The sequence below is a fragment of the Nyctereutes procyonoides genome, unplaced genomic scaffold (assembly GCF_905146905.1).
Source record: "Nyctereutes procyonoides isolate TBG_1078 unplaced genomic scaffold, NYPRO_anot_genome, whole genome shotgun sequence".
Classification (NCBI taxonomy): domain Eukaryota; kingdom Metazoa; phylum Chordata; class Mammalia; order Carnivora; family Canidae; genus Nyctereutes; species Nyctereutes procyonoides.
The window spans coordinates 69,157,763-69,185,577 of NW_026575049.1; the positions used below are offsets into that span (position 1 = coordinate 69,157,763).

Genomic DNA, 27,815 nt, shown 5'->3' on the forward strand with positions numbered 1-27,815 from the left:
GTCAGACACTTAACCAACTGAGCTACCCAGGCGCCCCTAGCCAGATACCATTTTTAAGACAGAATTGTTAGGGCTTTTTTTTTAAAACAAGATAAAAATCCAATAAAGACAGTTTCAGATATTTCACAGAGCTAAGCCATTTTAGAGTATTTTTATTTTTTTTTATTTTTTTTAATTTTTATTTATTTATGATAGTCACACACACAGAGAGAGAGGCAGAGACATAGGCAGAGGGAGAAGCAGGCTCCATGCACCGGGAGCCCGACGTGGGATTCGATCCTGGGTCTCCAGGATCACGCCCTGGGCCAAAGGCAGGCGCCAAACCGCTGCGCCACCCAGGGATCCCCATTTTAGAGTATTTTTAAAAGCATTCTCCGTATTCTGTATTTAAAAAGTAAATAAATTAAATGGGAGAAAATGAACTGCTTCACATATTATGCAAAGAAGGAACCATGAGAAATAAAGAACAAACATTAAAATATCCTTGGATAAAATCCACGTGTACAGATGATTCAGGATGTTATAAATAACTCATATGAGGTAAAGCAAACATGCAATATTTATATATAAGTCTCTGAAAAAAGGGCATATTTTATTAATCCTCAAGTTTCTTAGATTAATAATAAACGCTTGGTATATAGTATCAGTAAGTCCAATTGCTGGGCCCACAAAAAATTCTAATTATTTTAAGTTGAGTTTGCTTCTTTTTCATCTGATTCATCATCCATAACCTAAAACCAAAAAAAAAAAAAAAAAAAGAGAGAGAGAGAGAATTTAAGAATTAAGGATTAGAAATTGCTATTTTTCCTGATTGTACCATTACTTGCTTACCTAAAATACACTATAATAATGCATATCAACCCAGTAAGAGTAAGTCTATCAACAGCCCCCAAAGCACAAAGTTTGTCTCACAACCTGGAATCATAACATAGAAGCAAATTTAATATTAGCAAATTAACTAAGCACTGGTCTCTTTTTTTTTCTTATCCCAAAAAAATCTAATAGCAGAGTCTCAGCTGGACACTGACCATAACAATTAACTAACTTTTTATTTCCTAGTCACAAGACTAATGTTAATTGACTGTTTTTTTTTTTTTCTCCCCAAAGCATTCTATTTACTTGAATATATTCTTAGGAGCTATACCAAACTATTATAAAATATATCTTAGAAAAATGAATCCCCCCAAAAAGAAATAAAATATCATGCTAACAACTAATTATTTTGGTTTAACTCAGATAAAAATTCATTTTATAACTTAAAAAAATGTGAGGACCTTCATTTTTAATGTAAAATTATTAGAAAGATACTAATGAATACCCGATTAAAAATGAAAAGATTTATTTATTTATTAACAACAGGTTTATTTACTTGAGAGAGAGAGAGAGAGCGAAGCGCCGCGCACACACAGAGCGAGAGCACAAGCTGGGGGACGGGCAGCAGGAGAGGGAGAAGCAGAGTCCCCGCTGAGCACAGAGCCCAGGCGAGGCTCCATGTCACAACCTTGGGATCAGACCTGAACCAAAACCAAGAGTGGGACATGTAACCAACTGCACCACCCATGTGCCCCAAGATTAATAACTTTTCATGAGTTAATAATACTCAGAAAATAAAAGGTTGTTCTTTAGAGAGGAAAAGAGTTACACAAACTCAAGATTTTTGTTTGTTTTCAACACACCTACTACAATTAAACACCAATTCAAGTTTATAACCTGACTACCAATTCACTACCCCGCCCTGGATAAGTGAACAAAGAAGATAAAGGAACATTTTGTTTCTTTAAATCTAGAAGAATCTGATTCTGATCCGAGATTATCATGGAGAAGTACTTCTCTCATAGTTTCTCTTTTGAGTTGTGTACAAATGGATATTTATTTCCAAGGAATGGATATTTTATAATTAATCTCAGCAACATTCAATCCAAATAATTTTGTCAATCACCTCCATTTTTAGGCAGAACATTCCTAAATTTGGAAAAATATTTCCAAATACTTTATAATACAAAGAAACACACAGGACTAAGTGTTGGAGAGGAACACAAAGACCTGGATATGATTACAAGCTTCCCAAGGACTTCCCCATAAACATAAATCTGAAACACACACTCAAAGAGGCTTTGGACCAAAGTAGACAGAGCCTAAGTCCAAGGGGGAGGACTGATAAGGCCTTCAAAGAGGAGATGGCATGTACTGTACCAAAAGGACAGGCTTTAATACCACCCAGATGAGTGGTTCTCAGAAAAGCTGAGGAGATACCTCTCCTTAAAGGCACAGAACGATCTAAAGAGTGTTTCCAAATTTCCATTCTTTTCCTCCTTGATAATCTCTTTCCATAAGGCCAAGCCTCTTGGTTGAGAACTGCTGCAGTGAAAGTCACTATTACCACTGAGAAGGTTCTGTGCTATATTCCTTAGATACCTTGGGGAGAAAAAAAAATGCTAGCAGGCTATACCTCGGCTCAGTACACTGTTTTACTATACAACAAAGCAGGATCTCTCGATGAGCTCTGGCCCAGGTAAGTATGATATAGTGGAGCTCTTCCAGAGAGGACTTCCAACTCTCATCTACAAAATTCCATGTTTTGAATCCTCTTTTCATAATTTTTCTACAACCAGAGCAGCAGTATGGTCTCTGAGTCTCCATTTCCTTATATGTAAAATGGGAATGCTTTACTCAATACTGTGTTGTGAGATTAAAGAAATAATATTTGTAAAAAGGGCCTGGCAAATAGTAGGTATTCATAACACTAAAGTGAATTCTAAAATAAGGAATCTTCAAGTCTGATAACAATTATAACACAAAGTTCCAGGCCCTGAAGAATATGTAAGGTGACAAATTTCTTTTTTCTCCCCTCCAAAATTTATTTTAATATTGAATTTCAAGTGTCATATAATATTGGCATACCTGTTCTACACCCTCCACTTCTGGAATATAAAATTGCAGCATGTTCTGAATTCCATTTTTCAGAGTAATGATTGAACTGGGGCAGCTGGTACAAGAACCTTGGAGCTTCAGCTGGACAATGCCATCTTCAAAGCCTTTATAGATAACATCTCCTCCATCTTCCTGCACAGTTGGCCTGTGGTCACAGAATATTTGTGATGTATGTAAGAGACCTGAAGTTTCCATCAAAAACATTTAAAACAACTTAGGGCTTAGATTTTATATTGGTAAATTCATAGTTAGAGCTACTTATACAACAGAAAATGAGTATTATAGCTAATCTCATTTGTAATTTTTTAAAAATTTCAGATAAAATGCCAAAACTCACTCATACAAGTATTTGCTTTACTTATTATATTTTAATCCTGCTTATTTGCAATCTTTTTAGGCATTTAAGATCTTAGATGTCCTAGTAATTACAGTAATTACCTAAGATAATACTCATTTCTTGTGAATGAACAGAGGCAGACTGACATAACACATGCTGGTTTTTTTTTTTCAGGTAAACTTTGCATGGAAATATAACAATATGAAAAATGCATAAATCACTTATGGTCAATTAAATGAATCTTTACAAAATGAGCACACATTTGTCCCAGGCCAACACACAATGCTAGCACCCCAGAAGTCCCCTCTGTGCTTCCTCACAACCAAAGGTAATCTTCTCGTAACTGGTTATTACCACTGATTAATTCTGCCTGCTTTTTAACTTTATAAATATAAATTCCATTTAAAAAACATATAGCACGGGGATCCCTGGGTGGCTCAGCGGTTTGGCGCCTGCCTTTGGCCCGGGGCGTGGTCCTGGGGCCCTGGGATCGAGTCCCACGTCGGGCTTCCGGCATGGAGCCTGCTTCTCCTTCCGCCTCTGTCTCTGCCCACCCCCCTCTCTCTCTTTCTATGTCCATCATAAGTGAATAAATAAAATATTTTTTTTAAAAAAAACATATAGTAGGGATCCCTGGGTGGCGCAGCGGTTTGGCACCTGCCTTTGGCCCAGGGCGCGATCCTGGAGACCCGGGATCGAATCCCACATCGGGCTCCCAGTGCATGGAGCCGCTTCTCCCTCTGCCTGTGTCTCTGCCTCTCTCTCTCTCTCTCTCTCTCTGTGACTATCATAAATAAATAAAAAAATAAAAAATTTAAAAAAAAAATAAAAAATTAAAAAAAAATAAAAAATAAAAAAACATATAGCATTTACTCTTTTGATTTTGGCTTATTTTACTCTTTATGAGATTTCCTCATCATCACATAGTATTCCATTAAGTGAAAAATGCCAGAACTTCTCCCTGCTATTGCTGCTGGACCCTGCTTCTCCCTCTGCCTGCATCTCTGCCTCTCTCTCTCTCTCTCTCTCTCTCTCTGTCTCTCATGAATAAAATCTTAAAAAAGAATGGATAAGCACATACCGTATTCTAGTATCTAACAATTCCTTAATCATTGCCACAACTTCATCATCTTCTTCAGATCCTAGAAACAATTACAAATAAAATATATCAACAATAGAAATTTTAGTGACACCTGAGAGGCTCAGTCAGTGAAGTATCTGCTTCAGCTCAGGTCATGATCCTGGAGTCTTGGGATGGAGCCCTGTGTCAGGCTCCCTGCTCAGTGGGGAGCTTGCTTCTCCCTCTCCTCCCTGCTCTAGCTCTTTCTTGCTATATCTGTCACTATCTCCCTCTCTCAAATAAATAAATAAAATCTCAAAAAAAAATTTTAATTAAAAAAACCCAGAAAGGGATCCCTGGGTGGCGCAGCGGTTTGGCGCCTGCCTTTGGCCCGGGGCGCGACCCTGGAGACCCGGGATCGAATCCCACGTCGGGCTTCCGGTGCCTGGAGCCTGCTTCTTCCTCTGCCTGTGTCTCTGCCTCTATCTCTCTCTCTCTCTGTGACTATCATAAACAAATAAAAAAAAAAGTTTTAATAAAAAAAAAAACCAGAAATTTTATATCAATGCAAATACTAGTACTAAACCAGGATGATTTTAACTTAATGTCTCATTAAAAAAAATAATAAAAGCACAGAACATGTATGTCTCATTAAAAAAAATAATAAAAGCACAGAACATGTAACTTATGGTGACATAAGGGAAATGGAAATGAAATGATAGTTGGGGAGATGGGAAGATCATTTGATTCTCTGAAGAAAAAAATTATTTTAAGATTTGTTTATTTGAGTGAAAACACACACGCATGTGCCAGGAGGAGGGGCAGAGAGACAAAGAGTCTCTAGCAGACTCTGTGCTGTGTATGGAGCCCAACATGGGGCTCGATTTCATGACCCCAAGATCACGACCTGAGCAGAAGCTAAGAGTCTGTTGTTCAACCAACTATGCCACCCATGCGCCCCTGGATTCTCTGAAGGAAATTAAGGAGCACCAGTCAACTCAACACTTGGCAATAGGGAATCCCTGGGTGGCTCAGCAGTTTAGCGCCTGCCTTTGGCCCAGGGTGCGATCCTGGACTCCCAGGATCAAGTCCAGGATCGAGTCCCACATTGGGCTTCCAGCAGCATGGAGCCTGCTTCTCCCTCCTCCTGTGTCTCTGCCTCATTCTCTCTCTCTCTCTCTATCATGAATAAATAAATCTTTAAAAAAAATACTTGACAATAAAGGTGTCTAACTGACATAACTTGATCTACCAATGATGTTAGGGTTTGAATTTTTTTGGTCAATAAATTTGTAAACTTTCATCATCCTGAAGGATTGAGAAGTGGCAGAGAAAAAAGATTGCCTGGATTCTGATGTACAGTTTGAGACACAAAGCCACACCTACTTCATAAGTTAACTTACACTTTTTTCAATTTAGTATTTTTTCAAAATGACAACCATACTAAATATAGATGTAACCCTTATGAAAATTTACAAAATGTTCTACAAATCTGAATAAAAATCAGTTCTTTCATTTTTTGTCATTTTTGTTTTTACTTTGTAAGGTTATATACTGACCTTCAATACCTTTTTAAAAATTTTAAGGTTTAGAAATTTTTTTCAGAAATTTACCTTTAGGAAAACTAAAAATACAGATAATCCCAATTACGCTAAAAGACACACACAGAATTCTGACAACAGTGTAAATAAAAATTATCAATGTTAAATTACATTAACTTTGAATCTTTTAAATAAAAGAAATCAAATATAATAAAACTAAAACTCTCTTATGTTGGGCGCCTGGTGGCTCAGTCAGTGAGCATTGGACTCTTGGTTTCAGCTCAGGTCATGACCTCATGGGTCATGAGATAAAGCCCACACCAGGCTCCACACTCAGCAGAGAGTCAGCTTGAATGAGTCTCTCCCTCGGCCCCTCCTCCCACACACAAGCACACATGTTCTCTCTCTAAAATAAATAAATAACACTTTTTTTAAAAAAAAAAGGCAAAAAATTCTCTTACGCCAACAAACCTAAGTTTCCTTCCCCACTACCACTTCCATAAACAATCACTATCAGAATTTAGCATGTATCCTTCTAGTATATTTACATTAAATTTACATTAACATGTGCAAATTTTCACAGATAAGATCACATACATACACTGTTCTATACCTTTTGTCTATTTAATATTTCTAAAAAGTTTTTCCATATCAGCATATATAGATATGCCTCAATTTTTAAAACAGGTACACAATAATTGCCGTATAGATTTTTCATTTAGCCAATTTCTGAATTTCAGTTGTTTCCAGTTTGTTGCTATTTCTAACAATCTGAAGCATACATGCTTCTGTGAAGTATGATCAATGTACTTTTGCAAAATCTATGAAGTATTTCTCACGTATCTGTAAGATAAATTTCAAGAGGTGAAATATTGGATCAACAGGCTTTTGTATTTTTTAATTTGGGGAGGTATAGTCAAATGGCTCTGCAAACATTCTATCAATTTTTTGTATATACCTACCAAAAACTCACATAACTGTTTTGGGCATTATTTAAAGTTTACATTAATGGTATATATGTAAGATTACGTAAATAAACATACCCTTCAATTTTCCTTAATCAATTAGTATTTTCTCTTATGTCTTTTCACATTGGTGTATCTCCCAATCTAGTTCATTCCTTTTAATTGCTGATACACTTTTTAAATACTTCAATGAACATGCTTCATGTATTGTTTTGTGTACATTTGTAAGACTCATTTAGGATATATATCTTGAAGTGGACTTGTTCATCTAAATATGACTATATAAATTTTTTGCGTGTGTGTGTATTGTGTGTATATATACGTGTATATTATATATATACGTATATATACACACACACACGACAGTATCTTTATGATGCTGGGAAAGGATAAACTTCATAAAGAACAAATTCTAATAGTCCTAGCAATACTTACTAATCTCCATGCACAGTTACTCTTCCTAGTGCTTTACACAAAGTTAAATTATTCAAAAGGTACAAAAAAGCACAAACCACAAAGGAAAAGATGAATATATGCGACTACATTAAAAAGAAAAACTTCTGTGCTTGCTTCAACAGCATACATACTAAAACTCGAATGAAAACAGAGAAGATTAATATGGCCTCTAAGCAAAGTTTACAGGTGAATTGATGAAATGTTCTGCCTTTTAAAAAATTGGAAAAAGAAAAATTTCTAAATGACAAAAACCCTATAAACATAGTGAGAAGGAATGGTTGCAAAGAAGTCATTTGCAATGATTATACCTAACAAAGGTATATTCACAATATTTTTCAAAATCCTGTTAAAATTAATGCAAAAAAAGATAACTCAGTTTTTAAACATTGGATAAAGATTATGAACAGGAAATTTACTGACAAGAACAATAATGGCCCGGAAACAAATGAAAACCTTCAAGCTCAGTGCTAATCAAGGAACTACACTTAAAACAGGGTACCATTTATACCTAATATATTGGCTTAAGAAAAAAGTAAAAGACACTAAGTGATGATGATGATAAAGATATAAAAAAGTTCAAATTCTTATGTACTGCTAATTTGCATGCAAATTAGAACAATGTACAATACAGTAATTCTACTTTTAGGAATATACCCTAAAGAAACTCTCCACATACCCACAGAGACTTGTACAAGGATGCCCATTGCAGCAATGTTTGTGATAGAAATGAGTACAAACAATTCACTTGACCGTAAGGAACATATTCACTCACTGTAATTTATTATATAATACGATCTAGCAATTAAGCTAGAACTACATTTTTTCAGAATGGTTGTATATATATATAACATACATTGTTTGAAGTTTAAAAAACCAATACCATATATTCCCTGCAGAGACTTATAGTAAAAGTTCAAAAACAAACCAGGTTTATATACATCTCTGGAAACAGAAAGGGGAAACTGATGGATGGGGTTTGTGGGGTTTGGGTTGTCTTTAATGTTTTATTGAAAAATCAGTCTAGGGCAGCCCCCGTGGCTCAGCAGTTTAGCGCCACCTTCAGCCCAGGGCATGATCCCGGAGACCCGGGATCGAGTCCCACATCGGGCATCCCTGCATGGAGCCTGCTTCTCCTTCTGCCTGTGTCTCTGCCTCTCTCTCTCTCTCTCTGTCTGTGTTTCTATGAATAAATAAATAAAATCTTTAAAAAAAAAAAAAGAAAGAAAAAGAAAACTCAGTCTAAAACAACTATGGCAAAAAAATTAACCTCTATAATCTGAGAGGAAAACAAATTGGAAAATTTTTGTGATTGAAAACTTCAGTTTTGTATAATATATTCAATTTATATGCAAGTTTTCAAAAATGATGGAAAAAACTAGTATATGTGAAGTTTTGTTCCCTCTAGAATTGGTTCCAGATCTAAACATGGTACAACGACAAAAATCTGAATTCTCATGACTTCCAAAATCAAGAGAAATGTGAAGAAAGTAGGAAAAAATTTTTAATTAGATTAAATATGAATTACCCAGCACAGTACCTGCTTCTCCTGAAGATGTTTCCTCAGTAACTAAGGGTAAGCCAGAAGCAAAGAAATCCATGATTGTTGCATAAATATCTGGTTTCAGTAAATTCCAGTCTAACTCTTCGCTTTCCTGTAAATATTTAAAGGAAAATGCTGTATTTCTAATCAAAAGCAAAGACTAATACAAAACAATACTTTGTATCTTCTAAAAATCTTTTCCGGGATCCCTGGGTGGCGCAGCGGTTTGGCGCCTGCCTTTGGCCCAGGGCGCGATCCTGGAGACCCGGGATCGAATCCCACATCGGGCTCCCGGTGCATGGAGCCTGCTTCTCCCACTCCCTCTGCCTATGTTTCTGCCTCTCTCTCTCTCTCTGTGACTATCATAAATAAATAAAAAATTTAAAAAATAAAAAAAATAAAAAAAAAAAATAAAAATCTTTTCCTATATACATCCTATACTGTGTAACAACAGGAGGCATTTCTGGAGAAGACCTGTCAATTCCAGTCCTTAATGGATCTGGCTTATAAGGACTTTTGGAAGATATAATCTTAGAACATTCCTCATACTTTCATTCATTCATTCATCAAACTTGTATTAAGTGTGCTGTAGGTACCATGTCTTGTATAGGGAGATATTACAATGATTAAAAGATACTTTTTTTCATGAAGTGAATAAAGTTAAAATATTGAATGAACTCAGTGATTAAAGAGAATGACCAAGAGAATTCTACTCTTTTAAAGAAAATAGGATAGGGTTGTTTGATCAAATATACAAGATATCCCATTAGTATTCAAAACCTTCAATTCACATGTATTACTTAAGAGAACTGAAGAAATTTAGTGACAAAACTGGAGAACATTAACATTCTTATCTATGGCTGTTGTGCTAGAGGACTTATGAACCTCCAACGAGCCTGGTATCTTTTTTTTTGTTAAAGATTTTTATTTATTTATTCATGAAAGACACAGAGAGAGAGCGAGAGAGGCAGAGACACAGGCAGAGGGAGAAGCAGGCTCCATGCAGGGAGCCCGATGTGGGACTCGATCCCAGGACTCCAGGATCATGCCCTGGGCCGAAGGCAGGCGCTAAACTGCTGAGTCACACAGGGATCCCCCAAGCCTGGTATCCTTAAAAAAAAAATAACTATGTCACCTCTATGTCTGGCCAACTAGTTGATTCCATTTTTTAAAAAAGTCGATTATTAAATACCTAGATAGTACTATATCTAAAAAGAGAAAGGGAGCATGTATTCTTTTAGTTTTTTAAAAGAGAGCTCTTTAGGAGGAAAAACTATTAGATGCACTCCATTTAGATTCTCAGGAGGCTGTTAGCCAGTGGCTATACTTAAATACTATTAAAAATGAGTCCACATGCATAAAAGGGGCTATTTTTGCCATGGATTAAGAACCAATTCAGGGTGCCTGGACAGCTCAGTCAGTTGAGCATCTTCTCTTGATTTCAGCTCAGGTCATGATCTCGGGGTCCTGGCATCAAATACCATGTTGGGCTCTGTGCTCAGCTCACAGCTTGAGATTCTCTCTCTACTCATGTGTGTGCTCGCTCTTTCTCTCAAATAAATAAAATCTTTAAAAAAAAAAAAAACGATTTAGACATGATTTAGACATGGTATCCAGAAGACAAGATAAATGAGCACTTCCATGGATACAAGAGCAAAACTAGTGAGTGCCTTAGTGACTGGGAATAGGAACTGGTTCTGGGTAACATTTTAATAACTTATTGGGAATATGGATCAGAGGGCTTCAGATCTTCAGGAAGTAGGGGCCCTATTGAGTAGGAAAATAGTGGTAATAAAAAAAAAGAAAAATATTCCAAAGTTGTCTGAATGAGAAAAAAAGGCAGTACATAAGCTTCAAACACATTTACTCATTTAGAAAAAAGTAACAGGGGTGCCTGCTGGTTCAGTCAGTAAAACATATGACTCTTGATCTTGGGGTCATGGGTTCAAGCCCCATGTTGGACACAGACCTTTAAAAAAATCGGAATTATTAAAGTTATTTCAAAGGATAGAAAAATAGAAAACTGTCTGTACTCTGCTAAAAAAAATAAATAAATGATTCATTTTTAACAAATTATATATAAAACACTCATTTTTATGAATATACCTGTAAAAAACATAAAATATCCATTTCAATAACAAATTATACATAAAAAGTCTCTGAATTATCAATTATAAATCAGAAAAGGAAACAGGTAATAGCTGAAGGTATCAGGTAGATGAAATAGTCCTTACAAAAGGTAAGTGAAAGAAAACAAATCTACTATTCTACCTATTAAATGTCAATATATGCCCTAACTTATTATTTATTAGTTATGCTATTTCACTTAAGAAAAAATAGTGGGGCTGGAAAAATTCCAAAAAGAGTAATTAAATTATGAATAAGGAAGCAAATAAAAGCTGACTTACCAAAATCAAGTCAAAGAAAAAAAAACAACTCTGTAAGATACACTCACATTTTCATCTAAAAATTTTTTACATGCCACAGGCTGTATTTAAAAGGACTAAAAAAAAAAAAAAAAAAAAAAATCTTGTTAAAATATACACATAGGGCAGCCCCGGTGGCACCGCCTGCAGCCCGGGGTGTGATCCTGGAGACCCAGGATCGAGTCCCACGTCAGGCTCCCTGCATGGAGGCTGCTTCTCCCTCTGCCTGTGTCTCTGCCTCTCTCTCTCTCTCTCTCTCTCTGAATGAATGAATGAATGAATAAATAAATAAATAAATAAATCTTTAAAAAAATAAAAATAAAAAGTAAATAAAATAAACACATAATTTGCCATTTGTAAAACGAAGACAAGAATACCTAGTTTACCTAATTAAATTAGATGATATACGTAAAGCACTTCTGTTATGTAAATGCCATACCAGACACGTTGGAGATATTAAACAAAATTGGTCCTCGTTCACCCTCAAAAAATATCAAAGAAAACAAACTGAAGAATACCAAAGATTGGTCAGATGTCTCTACACTGGTAAACAAGTGGGATTGGTCATCACGGATTTACTCACCACAGTTCTATTGGCAGAAACCCCTCAAAGCCTGAAAATTCAGTCTATGAAGTCTTACGTCATTGCTTCTTTCTACAAAAAATTCTTGACGTGCATACCATGTGCTAGGCATTGTTCTAGGTGAACTTAACAAGATGGGCAATCTCTATCTTTATGGAGCTTACATTCCAATGTAGGAAAGACACATAATAAAAATCAACCAAAAAAATGTAACTAAGTGATAAGTGCAATGAAGACAATAAACAGAGTAATGAGCTCCTGGAGGGAGAGCCACTTCAACCGATAGGGGTTAGGGAGGGCTCTGTGAGAATTTAGAGCTGGTAACACTTTAAAATAACAGGGAAAAACATTTTACATTTGGGATACTTGTAGGAAAAACTAGGGCCAGTGGGACTGCCACCATGGAGGAAAACTAATTCTCCTCCACACATAGAAAGCTGTTACGAGAATACTGTACTGGACTGTTTGTAACACGTCACCGATCCAGTCCACTTTTATCAGTTCTATCAGTACATCAAGAATTCAGAGTAATGCTTTCAAACTTCTTAAGAACATAAAAAGTTTTGATTCTGACATAATCTTAAACAAGTGATTCAGTTAGTGATACACATCAATATCACTTATCATCACTTATCATCAATACACACAATCAACAGGCCTAAAAGTGAACATAGTTTCAATTTAAACAGTCCATTTCCCATTCATCTAGTTGAGTTAAAAACAGAACTGCCTGGGCAGCCCCAGTGGCTCAGTGGTTTGGTGCCGCTTTCAGCCCAGGATCGAGTCCCATGTCGGGCTCCCTGCATGGAGCCTGCTTCTCCCTCTGCCTGCGTCTCTGCCTCTCTTTCTGTGAATCTCATGAATAAATAAATCTTTAAAAAAAAAAAAAACGGAACTGCCTTTTCTAGAGGATACCACCTCAGCTGTTGGAATGGGTAGAATGGTTAGATGGACTTTCTGACATCCACAAGTTAACAGGTGCTGCAGAACACCAGAGTCCACTGCTCCTATCTGTGCAGTTCTGAAGTATTGCAGCAGATGTGCCATGACTTAAGAGCCTGCTTTGAAAGCAGGTACACATTCATTCTGTTGGTCAAATATATAAACATAGTTTGATTATATCTGTTTGCTTCTCTTTTTACTCTATCATTTTAAATTAAGAACTACTAAAAATATCAAAACCACCAACAAAATCTCAAGTATGAAAGAAAAAAAAAGAATTAGTAAAAATAATACTTGGAGCCTAAATTCTAGTCCTGCCCAGGCTGAGTCCTGGCCCTGCTGTAGGACAGATATAAAATACTGGACACAATTCTGTATTCAACCCTCTGAAGCTCAAGTTTTTCTCTTTTAAAAAATGAGGGATTTGGACTATAGTTAATTTCAAGTTGAAAATTCTATTTAACAATTAACTGGAAAAAGAGAAGAAGTAAACAATTTGAGATTTTTAATAATATGTATAAAATACACTAAGAAAGAAAATTTTGAAAAAAAAAGAAAGAAAATTTTGGAGATGAATGTTGGAAAAAATTAACAGAACTTGACACATTATTTTATATAATCCTATGTTTACCTTTGTGACAGTGATGAAATCTGGTCCAAAAAAGACACTTTTTACACCTTCGATCCTAAATAACTGTCTGTGAATAAATAAAAAATAAAAGATAATAAAATGCTTTATTATAGAAAAGTTTAAACACATACAAAGGTAGACAGAAAAGTAAAAGAACCTTTACATATCGTCACCAGCATCAATAATTCATGGCCGACAATTATCAACTCCTAGCCAATCTTGTTTCATCCTCTTACCCTAAGATCTAGCAATCCCACTCTTAGGTATTTACCTAAGAAAAATGAAAACATGCTCCACAAAGACCTGTACATAAATCTGTATAGCAGCTTTATTTATAAGCCAAAAAGAATGTTTGGAAATGTCTATCAGCTAGTGAATAACTGAACAGACTGTGAGTACCTGTAAAATGCAGTACTACTAAGCAATAAAAAAGAATAAACTACTGGAACGTGCAAAAATAAGGAGGGCTCTCAAAAGCATTAGGCTAAATGTAAGAAGCCAAACACAAAAGACTGTAAGGTGCCATTTATATGAAACTCTAGAAAATATACAACTATGATGGCAGAAAGATCAATAGTTACCAGGGTGACAGATGTGTTAACTAATTTCACTGTGGTAAGCATTTTGCAAGGCACATGTATATCAAGTCAGCACACTGTATACCTTAAACTTACACAATGTTTTACATCAATTATATCTCAACAAAGCTGGAATTCATTCCCCTGAAACAAAATAGTTACCACCATATGAAAGTGAAGCAAAAAGATCCTATGGGAAGAGAAATGAGGGATTTCTGAAGTAATAAAAATGTTGCATATTTTTATTTTACTGGTGGTTACACAATTTTATATATTTATCAAAACTCTGGACTAGGGATGCCCGGGTGGCTCAGCGGTTTAGCGCCGCCTTCAGTCCAGCGTGTGATCCCGGAGACCGGGGATCGAGTCCCACATCAGGCTCCCTGCATGGAGCCTGCTTCTCCCTCTGCCTGTGTCTCTCCCTCTCTCATGAATAAATAAATAAAATCTTTAAAAAAAAAAAAAAAAAAAAAAACCTCTGGACTATACACTTAAAATTGATGAATTTTATTTCATGTAAATTATACCTCAATAAAATTAATTTTTAAAATCCTCTAAGAGGGGCAGCCCCAGTGGTGCAGCGGTTTAGCACCGCCTGCAGCCTAGGGCGTGACCCTGGAGACCCTGCATCGTGCATGGAGCCTGCTTCTCTCTCTGCCCCTCTCTCTGTCTCTATGAATAAATAAATAAAATCTTGGGATCCCTGGGTGGCGCAGTCGTTTGGCGCCTGCCTTTGGCCCAGGGCGCGATCCTGGGGACCCGGGATCGAATCCCACGTCAGGCTCCCGGTGCATGGAGCCTGCTTCTCCCTCTGCCTGTGTCTCTGCCTCTCTCTCTCTCTGTGACTATCATAAAAAAAAAAAAAAAAAAAAAAAAAAAAAAAACTATTTAAATAAATAAAATCTTTAAAAAATAAAAATAAAATAAAATAAAAATAAAATCCTCTAAGAGGAGGAGGGGAAGATTATTATTTGGAAAGCCCCTACATGGGCAGCCTGGGTGGCTCAGAGGTTCAGTGCCGCCTTTAGCCCAGGGCGTGATCCTGGAGTCCTGGGATGAGTCCCACATCGGGCTCCCTGAATGGAGCCTGCTTCTCCCTCTGCCTGTGTCTCTGCCTCTCTCTCTGTGTGTGTTTCTTGTGAATAAATTTTTCAAAAAATTAAAAAAAAAAAAAAAAAAAAGGAAAGTCCCTACAAGGGATTTTGAAATACATCTTCCTTCCCCAATCACTGGTGTATGTACCATACCTAGTATTACACTCCAGAGCAATTTCCTTATCCCCTTACCCCTTATTAGGAATAAAAGCTGACACACTCCAAAAAAGGTTACAGTTTACCTTTTCTTTGTCTACCATTGTAAGAGTATTACTGGAATTACTAATTTGAAATTATTTAGGAATTTGTCTAAAAAAATGTCATCTGGGTTCTCTAATTCAATATTAAACCTACAAGAAGTTACAAGGTACCTGGCTGCATAGTATTGATCCAATAAACCCAAGCAGATCTATATATAAGTAGGTCCATTGACTGGCTCTGTACACCTGCACTGTTATGAAAGCTTTTTTCTCAAATGAAAGGAACATACAGAAGAATCAACTCAATAATGGGCCATATCATGGGGACTTTTAGGCAAGACTACATAGGTTCTAAAGAACCTAAAGAAAGAAAAAGCTGAAAAGGAGTTTCAAAGATGATTACACATGCTTTGCCATTTAAGTTACTTTCCTTGGAACAATTTCAACTTCTACAATGAAGAAAATAAAATATGATACCTGGAACTGAACACATATGCCAAATGCAGTCTAACTTACTCAGAATATAAAGACTGTTGCCGCTCTTGGGCTGGACAAACTCTTAAAGTTTGACTGATTTTTTTGAGTACTGCATCACATCCAACATAACAAACTAAAAAGTCAGATTCTTCTATCCCACAATTGTGCTATTTGTTTTAAAAATTTAAATAACAAGCCTTAGTATTTGTTCCTGTTAGAATTTAGCTGACTTGCTTTAACCTATCATTTCAGCCTACTGAAACTTTTTAAACATTTCTCTGAATTTTGCCACCTAACATAGAAGCGATTGTTCCCATCTGAAAACTGGTAACTATCACTATCAACGTCACCGATAAAGAAATGTATTGAATACACATGGCAACTACAGAGATATTACAGATACTACAGAGCCCTCTTACATGTCACTAGAGACAGACTTACACTGTGCTTAAATTTGTCTTGTATATAGGATAGTGAGAAATAGATCAAATGTCTCTCTGAAGTAAGATACACTACTGTTTATTCTTATTTATTCAGTTACTCATTCATTCAACAAATATTTCAAAACTTACTGAATATCACACTGTACTAAGCACTAGAGCTAGAATGATGAGCAAGACAGACTGGTCTCTGTTTTCAGGAAGCTTACATCTAGCTTACAGTAAAAACATTCTCTGTTAAAACAACAAAAACAAGATTAGTTTTGCTTGACTGAAGATAATAAATTCTGAGAATTCAGGAAATGAGCTGCTTTCAAAAGACTAATTTGAAAAGGGCTTTTGCCAACTAACATCTGACAGGAATAAGCTCCAGCTAATCTGTAACTAAACAGAGTGTCTTTTTCACTTTTATATCCTTTTAAATACAAAATACATAAATTCATTCTTGATGTAAACATTTCAAACTATTCATACAAACTGAAAATGCCTCTTGACCACCCCTCCCCCAAATCTACCGTTATCACTTGGGCATACAGTCTTCCAGACCTCATGTTAGTATAGTTTTGGGTTTTTTGTTTTTATATACGTAATACTCATATGGTACTCAGTGTTCTGCAACATGCTTTCCTCACTTAACAGTCTCTTTTTTTTTTTTTTTTTTTTTTTAGAGAGGGAGAGAGAGATTGGGACAGAGGGACAAAGGGAAAGGGAGAGAGAATCTTAAGCAGTCTCCATGCCCAGTGCAGAGCCTGATGCAGGGCTCAATCTCACAACCCTGAGATCATGACCCAAGCTGAAATCAAGAGTCAGACGCTTAACTGACTAAGCCACCCAGGCACACTAACAGTGGGTCTTAGAGGTCAGCCTGTGACAGTAAATGAGGGTTCTTCTCATCTTTTTTAATATCTACAGACTATGGACAAACGAAGTTTATTGAACCCTTCCTACTGAGGAGTATTTAGGTTGTTTCCAATTCGTTAACATTACCAACAAAGCTGCAATGAACATCTTGGTACCAACTTGTATATGTATGTGGATGTTCTTTAAGGCAGTGTTTTTCAACTCCACTAGTAACTTGTAAAATCAGTTAGGTATTGATCTGGATTTTATGGAATATATTAAAACAGAATAGAATAAGGAAAATAAGAAAGGAAATAAGAATATATAATGTCAGGGTGAAAATTGTACCAACAAATATGTACAAATTATACGTCCATCTACATGTATGTATATACTGGTTTGTAATATAAAATGTTTCTTACTGTGGACTATAAAAAAAAAAGTATGAAAAACAAATGCTCTAAGGTATATCATGAGAAGTGGCATGTGTAGGTTAAAGGAAAGGCACATTTTTATTAAGGAGAAATTTTAGAAGGGGAGCCTGGGTGGCTCCATCAGTTAAGAGGTTGGCTCTTAATCTCTGCTCAGATCTCAATCTCAGGGTCCTGAGTTCAAGCCCCACACTGGGTTCCATGCTGGCCATGGAGTCTAGTAAAAAAAATTTTTTAATTAAAAAAAAATTTTCAAATTCCTGAGATGAATATATTTCTGGCTCTGCATATAAAATGGCTGTGTGTATAGAAGCAGTTATCTAAGATTTACTTTCCAAATACCCCTGGCAATCAGTATCAGGCTAATGTAAATTAATGTAGATTGATCTAATACATCTTATTACAAATAATTTCTCTAGCTATTACTAAAAAGAGGTTTATTCCAGTAATTTTATTGTTTGTCCTTTATCATCTGACCTACATTTAACATGTAGTGAATTTAAAAACTGTGTCTAATTGACCAGTTTTTTAAAAATCATGCCAAATCTAATAATTATTATTATTTATAGTTCTGAGTGGAATATTTTAGAAACTGCTCCATTTTGAAACATCTAAAAAATTCAGTTATCCTTAAGAAAAAAATGAACTTTTCACTTCTTTTTATGAACAGTTTTAAAGATTTAGAATGGAAATTTATGTTATCATTTTGATGAACTTTTTTTAAGTAAAAATATAAATTCTTATTTAGTCTTGCTATCGATCTCTCAAATACATTACTTTTCAGGAGAAGGGTTTCCTAATATCAACTGTTATTTTTCTTAAATCTCTTACTTGAGAAGAAAATAAAGCATTCTCTACACTGAAAACAGTGCAGTCCACCTAAAAACGCAATCACTAAATGTGGCTGCCTTACCCCCAAACTCAGTTATTTATGTTTCTTGGTAAAAACAAATGAGAAACAGCAATATACCTAGCCAGAGGGGAGCGAAATGCTGCAGCTGGTGTGGGAAAATCCATGGTCCTTGTCTCAAGAACTGGTTTTCCTGGAATAAACTTTAAACTGTTGGGATTTGGGGTATCTTGTGTTTGAATAAACATGTGTCTCACTAAAAAAGAAAAAAGAAGAAAAAATGTTATTCCAGAAAAAACAGTAGTTAACTTTATGGACTATGATGTGCTCATTTCAAAGAATCAAAAGAAGAAAAAAAGATAATAAGGCTTTATTGCTCAAGCTGACGAAATAGTTTTTAAAGACAAAGAACTTTATTGATACATTTAGGATAATTGCACTGAATTTTATACGAATACTGATTATTTAGTTTTGTTACTCAACAGACTCTAGCAATATCCTACTTTTAACTAGGAAGGTATATCATCATTCAAGAGTCTTCAATGTATTTTATTTGATGACTTAGCACTAATGTTATCATATTCATAAATCATCACTATGATATTAAAAACAGTAAAATGCTACATTTTCTTCTTTCCAAAGTGCTTGTTTTTTTAAGATATATATTTATAACAATAATAATACTTTGTGTGTGTGCTTATTACCTGCCAGAGACAGGGCTGAGTGCTTTAAATGTATTTGAGCCTTTAAAGGATCATATGAAGAAACTCCATATTTTCCATTTTACAAATGAAGAAACTGAAGCTTAGAGTTAAGTAACTTGTCCAACGGTATAGACTTAGTGACGTTATAATCATCATGTAGGGGCACCTGGGTGGTTCAACAGTTTAGCACCTGCCTTTGGCTCAGGTCGTGATCCCGGAGTCCAGGGATCGAATCCCACATGGGGCTCCCTGCATGGAGCCTCCTTCTCCTTCCGCCTGTGTCTCTGCCTCTCTCTCTCTCTCATGAGTAAAAAAATAAACTCTTCTAAATAAATAAATAAATAAATGTTTAAAAAATAAAATAAATTATGTAGGTGGGAACCTATGTGAATTACTTTCTGGAATATTTTTAAATTATCTTTACAGGTTCTTCTTTGTTTCCCCTAGGGCCAGTGAATTCATTAAATGAATAAAGAAAGAACAGAATCTTCCATTTCCTACCTTGCTATTATGATAACAGCTTATAGGACAAAAGATAGTACTAGGGTTTAATAGTTTTAAAACGGGTCCTGATTATTTATTACAAAAATAAACTTTCTAACCAAATCAAATCAAACCAATTCTCATCTTAGAGCAATATACTGAAAAAGATTAATTTATTGAGCAGCTATCATGTGCTAAGCGCTCTCTATGACACCATTTAATCTTTTCATTCTCTCAAGGAAACACTGTTCTAATCCTGTTTTATAAATAAGGAAAGTAAAGCTCTAAGTCACTTAGCTAGTTAAGAAATAGAGACAGGATTAAAGTCCTGCCAATTTCCCACCACAGACTTGCTTAACCACTAATACATGCTGCTACTCCACACCCAGCATAGTGCCCAGCATAATAGGAAAATATGTTTAGGGGATCCCTGGGTGGCGCAGCAGTTTGGTGCCTGCCTTTGGCCCAGGGCGCGATCCTGGAGACCCGGGATCGAGTCCCACATCGGGCTCCCGGTGCATGGAGCCTGCTTCTCCCTCTGCCTGTGTCTCTGCCTCTCTCCCCCTCTCTGTGTGACTATCATAAATAAATAAAAAATTAAAAAAAAAAAAGGAAAATATGTTTAATAAATCAGTTTTCCTATCCTGTCACAATCCTCATATCATGTCTGAAGAAAAATAGTAAAATATCAACCAGTAGCAGTTTTATTTTAAATTAGAAAGAGATTAAATTTGGCAAAACATGATTTGTATGAAAGTGGTTTTTTGGTTTTTTTTTTTTTTCCCATTATAAAAGATTATAACTTCACAGCTGAGAGTAGTTTTTTTGCAACTTGCCAAGCAGCCAACTAACCAATGTTGAATTATTTCCTTGGTGAAGCAGAATCTAAAACTAAGTCCCATACATTTTTAAGTCTCTGTCCTATAAAGGTATCAACTGTGGCTTGGTGAACACACAAATCTTAAAAAAGAAAAAAATTTAAAATGATAACTTCAAAGTCCAGATACTTGATTTAAAATATTTTTATCTCTGATGAATAAATTCCTCTGAAAATCTGTGTTACATGGGAAAAAGTTTTCAGATGGAACACTAAAGAAAAGACTGCCAGCAATTTCTGTAAATATAAAGACAATGAGGTTCTTTTAACTTGGTTCTAACCAATCATTTCTTGAGGCCTTTCTTAATAATTTATTGGTAACCAAGTTCTCCACACACATTAAGCTTTTACCACAATATTTGAAGAATTAAATGGCATTTCTCTTCTCAATTCATTTATATAAAACTATACATGCAGAAAGAAAAATTTTTAGAAATACTTGAAGGTACATCAAAAACCATAAGGTAACTAGGAATAAACCTAACCAAAGAGGCAAAGGACCTATACTCAGAAAACTGCAGAACACTCATGAAAGAAATTGAGGAAGACACAAAGAGATGGAAAAATGTTCTATCCTCATGGATTGGAACAAATATTGTTAAAATATCTATGCTACCTAGGGCAATCTATATATTCAATGCAATCCCTATCAAAATACCATCAACATTTTTCACAGAGCTGGAACATAAAATCCTAAAATTTGTATAGAACCAAAAAAAGACTCTGAAGAAATGTTGGAAAAGAAAACCAAAGCTGGTGGTATCACAATGTCAGACTTCAAGCTCTATTACAAAGCTGTGATCATCAAGACAGTGTGGTCCTAGCACAACAACAGACACATAGATCAATGGAACAGAAGAAAGATCCCAGAAATGGGCCCTCAACTCTATGCTCAACAAATATTCGACAAAGCAGGAAAGAAGATCCACTGAAAAAAGACAGTCTCTTGAACAAATGGTGTTGAGAAAATTGGACAGCCACATGCAGAAGAATGGAACCAGACCATTTCCTCACACCACACACAAAGATACACTCAACATGGATGAAAGATCTAAATGTGAGAGAGAAACCCATTAAAATCCTAGAGGAGAACACCACAGGTAGCAACCTCTGTGACCTTGCCCAGAGCAACTTCTTGCTAGACACATCTCCAGAGGCGAGAGAAACAAGGTCAAAAATGAACTACTGGGACTTCATCAAGATAAAAAGCTTTTGGGACACCGGGTGGCTCAGTGGTTGAGAGTCTGCCTTTGGCTCGGGTCGTGATCCCGGGGTCCTGGAATTGAGTCTCACATCGGGCTCCCCGCAGGGAGTCTACTTCTCCTCTGCCTGTGTCTCTGCCTCTCTCTGTGTCTCATGAATAAATAAAATCTTAAAAACAAAACAAAACAAAAACAAAAAAACGATAAAAGGCTTTTGCACAGCAAAGGAAACAGTCGACAAAACCAAAAGACAACCATGGTTTGCAAGTGACATATCAGATAAAAGGCTATATCCAAAATCTATAAAGAACATATCAAACTCAATACTCAAATAACAAGTAATCCAGTCAAGACATGGGCAGAAGACATGAAAAGACATTTCTCCAAAGACAACATAGACGTGGCCAACAGACACATGAAAAAATGCTCCGCATCACTTAGCATCAGTGAAAAACAGATCAAAACCACGATGAGATCCCACCTCACAGCAGTCAGAATGGCAAAATGAACAAGTCAGAAAACGACAGATGTCGGGGAGGATGTGGAGAAGGGGAGCCTCTTACACTGTTGGTGGGAACATAAGCTGGCACAGCCACTCTGGACAACAGTGTGGAGGGGCCTCCAGAAGTTGAACAGAGCTGCCCTACGACCCAGCAGCTGCACTGCTGGGGATTTACCCCAAAAATACAGATGTAGTGACCCAAAGGGGCACCTGCACCCCAATGTTCACAGCAGCAACGTCCACAAGAGCCAGACTATGGAAAGAGCCCAGATGGCCAATGACAGACGAATGGATAAAGAGGAGGTGTGTTGTGTGTGTGTATGTATATGTGTGTGTGTGTATATATATATGACATATATTATACATATATATAATGAATAAAATAAATGAAATCTTGCCATTTGCAATGACATGGATGGAACTAGAGGGTAATGCACGTAGTGAATTAAGTCAATCAGAGAAAGATAATTATATGATCTCACTCATGTGGAATTTAAGAAATAAAACAGAGGTTCATAGGGGAAGGGAGAGAAAAATAAAATGAAATCATAGGAAGCAAACTGAGGGTTGCTGCAGGGGAGGTGGATGGGGGATGTGGTACCTGGGTGATGGGCATTAAGGAGGGCATGTGATGTAGTGAGCACTGGGTGTTATATAACCCTGATGAATCACGGACCTCTACCTCTGAAACTAGTAATACATTATATGTTAATTAATTGAATTTAAATTTAAAAAGGAAAAAAAAAAGAAATACTTGAAGGTAAAAACTGTAAATGTGGGATGTGTGGCTGGTGCAGTGAGAAGAGCATACAATTATTGATCTCAGGGTCACAAGTTCAAGGCCCACATTGGGTGTAGAGATTACTAAAAAAGATAAACGAATTTAAAAAACTTAAAATTTAAACTTAAAAAAAATTTGAGAGTATCATCTATATATACTGTTGGAAGTAGAAAATATATGACATCACAACATCAACTTTCTCTTTTGACAATGAACAAAATTACTTCAAAACAGTAATTTGACTAGGTAGTAACAAAATCATTCCAATTATAGTCTAAGCTGGGTTTAATTAGGTATTTCAGAAACCACCACTGGTCCATCACCCAGAAGGATGCCCCTGAAAGTGTCCTAAGGGTCCTAACAAAATAGACTGGGGAGGAGGGCGGGGGGTGGGGGTGAATGGGTGACGGGCACTGAGGGGGACACTTGACGGGATGAGCACTGGGTGTTATTCTGTATGTTGGTAAAATGAACACCAATAAAAATTATTAAAAACAAAAAAACAACAAAAAAAACAAAATAGACTAATCTAAAATAATTTTTCCCATCATACCTGGTACTAATAGGTAAATAGGTAGGAAGAAAATCACCCCAAAATATACATTAATAGTGTTTCAGGTCAGTATCTAAGACTAAGATCAGTGGGTTTCCAATTTGAAGAGCCTGATGACCACGTAATTCCATCCTACAAAATCTAACAGTCCAACTAAGGTAGTTTAACATGCTGAGCTACTCAATATTTATGCCTAAATTTTTATTCTATGATTCAAGGAGACAGGCAAGGTTTTCCTCTTCTTCCCCCGGTTTACAGGGAAGGTGAGGTCTCTACCTCCATCCAACTCATGTGGTTAGCCAGAGTCAGCTACCTGCCAGAGTATGGCCACAAAGTGTTCAAAGTGGTGATGGCAATGGGAGACGGTCCCAGAGCTGAATCCAAACTCTTACAGCTCCATGAGCACACACAGCAGACATTTATACACAGACACGACAGACAGACACACGGAGACAGCTCCCAAGGTTCCCTAACCACATGACACGGGTTACATTTCAATAATTTTCAAATCCTGTTTTTAAACCTATTTCCAATATTAATGAAAATAAAAGCACGTGACATCAACAAAAATGTCACAAAGCTCATAACTAATTTGTACTCAAAAAAAAAGAAAAACTACGTTGAAAGTTCTATTTTCTAAGGCTTGGTTGAAAGCCAGAAATTTACTGATTTTAGGTGTATTCTTATCAAAATAAGGAGGGCACCAGCTTAAAATAATGATTTTTTGAAACAAATCCATTTGTAACTTCTTTTTATAACATTTTCATTTCATAAATCATTTTTCTTAAAAAGATTTTATTTACTTATGGGGCACCTGGGTGGCTCAGGGGTTGAGCATCTGCCTCCGGTTCAGGGCATGACCCCGGGGTCCCAGGATCGAGTCCCACAACGTGCTCCCTGCAGGGAGTCTGCTTCTCCCTCTGCCTCTCTCTCTGTGTCTCTCATGAATAAATTTTTAAAGAAATCTTTAAAACATGGGATCCCTGGGTGGCGCAGCGGTTTGGCGCCTGCCTTTGGCCCAGGGCGCGATCCTGGAGACCCGGGATCGAATCCCACATCGGGCTCCCGGTGCATGGAGCCTGCTTCTCCCTCTGCCTGTGTCTCTGCCTCTCTCTCTCTGTGACTATCATAAATAAATAAAATAAAAAAAAAATCTTTAAAACAATGTTATTTATTTATTTGACAGAGAGAGAGCACAAGCAGGGTAACTGCAGGCAGAGAGAGAGGCAGAGGGAGTAGCAGACTTCCGGCTGAGCAGGGAGCCTTGATGCGGGGATCCATCCCAGAACACGGGGATCATGACCTGAGCCAAAGGCAGATGCCCAACCAGTTGAGCCACCGGTGTCCTCAGAAATCATTTCCTGAGAAATGTTCCAGATGATGTGCTATAGAAAATACTAAGATTTCATAGGTCTATTGGACACTATGCTCAGGATTCTTTTTCTTTTGTTTTGTTTTTTGTTTTTTTTTTTTAATATTTATTTATTTATGATAGAGAGAGAGAGAGAGAGAGGCAGAGACACAGGAGGAGGGAGAAGCAGGCTCCATGCCAGAAGCCTGACGTGGGACTCGATCCTGTGACCCCAGGATTGCACCCCAGGCCAAAGGCAGGTGCCAAACCGCTGAGCCACCCAGGGATCCCCTTCTTTTTAGAGATGTATTTATTTTACAGAAACAGAGTGAGTGTGTGCATACATGCACAAGTGAGGAGAGGGGAGAGGGAGAGACTCTCACACAGACTCCCTGCTGGGTACGGGGCCTAATAACGGGGGGGCTCACGGGGCTCCATCCCAGACCCTGGAGACCACCACTTGAGCTGAAACTAGTCAGATGCTCACCCGACTGAGCCACCCAGGTGATCCTGTGCCCAGTATTCTTGAAATCTAATGCCAATGATATGTGTAAGCAAATAATTAAAGTGTTATTATACTAAAAAAAAAAAAAAAAAAAAAAGCTACGTTCCTTTTACACATCTGACTAGAAAATTTACAAATTCTTATCGCTTATGATCCACCAAATTTTATTTAAGCACTGTCTCCTTAGCTTCTGAAACATAATTTGTTCTAAAAGGTGAAATTTTACCTGTGTTACATAAGGTTGCAGGCAGTGGGAAAAGTGGTCTTTGCACAAACTGATGCAGAGGCTGTTTCTTAATGGTGTCTGGATTCATCATCGCACAGAATCTACATTCAAAAACAAATAAAAATGACATTTCAAGAGATAATCTTTTAAGCTCAGTGTCTACTTCTTATATTTATAAAAAAAATAATAACAACAAAGCTTAGTTTTCATCCTCCATCCACATTACTTGCACTTCCTTGGGCAAGCAACATCTGCAAACAGTTTAAGAACAAGAGCTCACGTGGAAATTTACAGCCTTGATAACTGAGTGTCACAGGATAGTGCAATACCCAGTGTAAGAAACAGAAACGCTACATTTGTGATTTATAACCCAGATTCTCAGACCCTTAGTGATGCATGAAGGATGCAAAGAACTACAAACTGTTATTTTTCTTCTTTTTTAATTTAAAAAAAAAAAAAAAAAGGGATCCCTGGGTGGAACAGCGGTTTGGTGCCTGACTTTGGCCCGGGGCGCAATCCTGGAGACCCGGGATCGAATCCCGTGTCAGGCTCCCAGTACATGGAGCCTGCTTCTCCCTCTGCCTGTGTCTCTGCCTCTCTCTCTCTCTGTGACCATCATAAATAAATAAAAATTAAAAAAAAAAAAAAAACCACTAGGTAATAGTCACACAGTTCAAAATTCAAAGAGAGGGCAGCCCGGGTGGCTCAGCGGTTTAACACCGCCTTCAGCCCAGGACGTGATCCTGGAGACCCAGGATCAAGTCCCACGTCGGGCCCCTTGCAGGGAGTCTGCTTGTGTCTCTACCTGTGTCTCTGCCTCTCTGTGTGTCTTCCATGAAAAATAAATAAAACCTTAAAAAAAAATTCAAAGAGAACAAAAGTAAATATTGGGGAAGTCCTCCTCCCTTTTCTGTCTCTACCATATTTCCCTGTAAAAAAGAGAACCAATAGTACCTGTTTTGAAAGGTATTTCACACTTCAAAAAGTCTAATAGAAAGTGTACTATTCTTCTCCAAACTGCTAACATATCAAACAATTTTTATATGCTTTTTGACTGGAAACCTCTTAAGCTGGTATTTGTAACTTTGGTTATTTCACTGTATTAGAGAAGTATTAATTGGTTATTTTTTTGTGGCTTCGACAAAAAAATGAAGAAGGGAAAAATAAATATTATTAGGAAAGGAGAAAAAAAAAACGCTTTAGTGAAAAGTTTTAGAGACCTTTAGAAACTTGATGCAAGTTACTTTAGGATCCAGTTCCCGGCAGCCCGGGTGGCTCAGTGGTTTATTGCTGCCTTTGACCCAGGTTGTGACCCTGGAGACCCGGGATCGAGTCCCACAGGCTCCCTGCATGGAGCCTGCTTCTGCCTCTGCCTGTGTCTCTCATGAATAAATAAATAAATAAAATCTTTAAAAAAGAAAAAAAAAAAAAAAAGGACGGAGAGGGGCCTGCAAAAAAAATCTTCCAGCAAGCTTAATGCATTTAAGCTTCTCAAGGGCGCCATGAGCACGAAAGCTGCCAACGTTCACTACGTGAAACCTTAGGCCGTCCTGTCCTTTTGGTCCAGAAGCAAAAATCAGGGCAGGACAGGTACGTGGGTCGTGAGTCCTGTTCACCTGAGCAACGTGGGCAGGTGTCAGGGGAGGCCGCACGGCAGGCAGGTGGCTCGGGGGGCTCAGGCCCAGAGGCCCGGATCCTCCGCGCAGCCCCTGCCCTTGGAAGCTGTGACCTCCTACAGCTCGGGTCACGTCCCTTCCGGGCCTTCGGGGCACAGGACACCCCCTACCGTCCGCGGACACTCGGGTTTGTGCTTAAGAGGCGGGGGGGGGGGGGGGGCGGGCTCAGCGCTGGAGACCTGCCCCGGCCCAGGCGTGACCCCGGGTCATGGGTTCGAGTCCCGCGTCGGGCCCCGGCGTGGAGCCTGCGTCTCCCTCCGCCCGGTCTCCGCCTCTCTCCGTGTGTCTCATGCATAAATACGTAAAATCGTTAAAAAAAAATAAAAATAAAAAAAGAGGGAACGCCGGTGGGGGAGGGAGGGGGCCCGCGGGCCTCGCCGCGCTGCACAGGCCCCCACCCGGCTGAGCCCCGACGGCAGCGGCGGCCCCGGAGGTCGCTCGGGGGCACTCGTCCCCGCCCCGCCAGGCCCGGCGGCACCGGGTGCGGAGCTCCGGGCTCTTCACCTACCGCCCACGCAGCCCCGCGGCCGCGGCCGCAGCTCCCCCGCGCAGCCCGGCCGCCGCCATCTTAGTCCGAGTGCGCAGGCGCGGGCGCGGGCGCAGGCGCAGACCGGGAGCTGGGCGGGCTCCGCG

At 37.8% G+C, this 27,815-nt stretch overlaps 1 protein-coding gene and 1 non-coding gene across 4 annotated transcripts; one reads left to right on the forward strand and one right to left on the reverse strand.

Annotated features, from left to right (window-relative positions):
* Positions 1-345: 345 nt before the first annotated feature.
* NFU1 (NFU1 iron-sulfur cluster scaffold) lies at positions 346-27,754 on the reverse strand. 3 transcript variants are annotated; one of them, XM_055329358.1, is made up of 8 exons: positions 27,691-27,754; positions 25,507-25,607; positions 18,443-18,578; positions 13,413-13,479; positions 8,828-8,942; positions 4,350-4,410; positions 2,902-3,076; positions 346-731 (listed from the first exon to the last, which is right to left on the reverse strand). In XM_055329358.1, exons 1-8 carry the CDS (start codon positions 27,747-27,749, stop codon positions 687-689), a joined length of 759 nt encoding a protein of 252 aa, XP_055185333.1. In that variant the 5' UTR covers positions 27,750-27,754; the 3' UTR covers positions 346-686. The 3 variants fall into 3 exon arrangements, with proteins under 3 accessions (XP_055185333.1, XP_055185334.1, XP_055185335.1); XM_055329359.1 differs by lacking the exon at positions 27,691-27,754 and adding an exon at positions 26,727-26,906; XM_055329360.1 differs by lacking the exon at positions 18,443-18,578 and having other exon boundaries at positions 27,691-27,708.
* Positions 7,397-7,504, forward strand: LOC129512282 (U6 spliceosomal RNA). The gene has a single exon (XR_008665016.1). It is a non-coding gene; the product is annotated as a U6 spliceosomal RNA (small nuclear RNA).
* Positions 27,755-27,815: the final 61 nt, after the last annotated feature.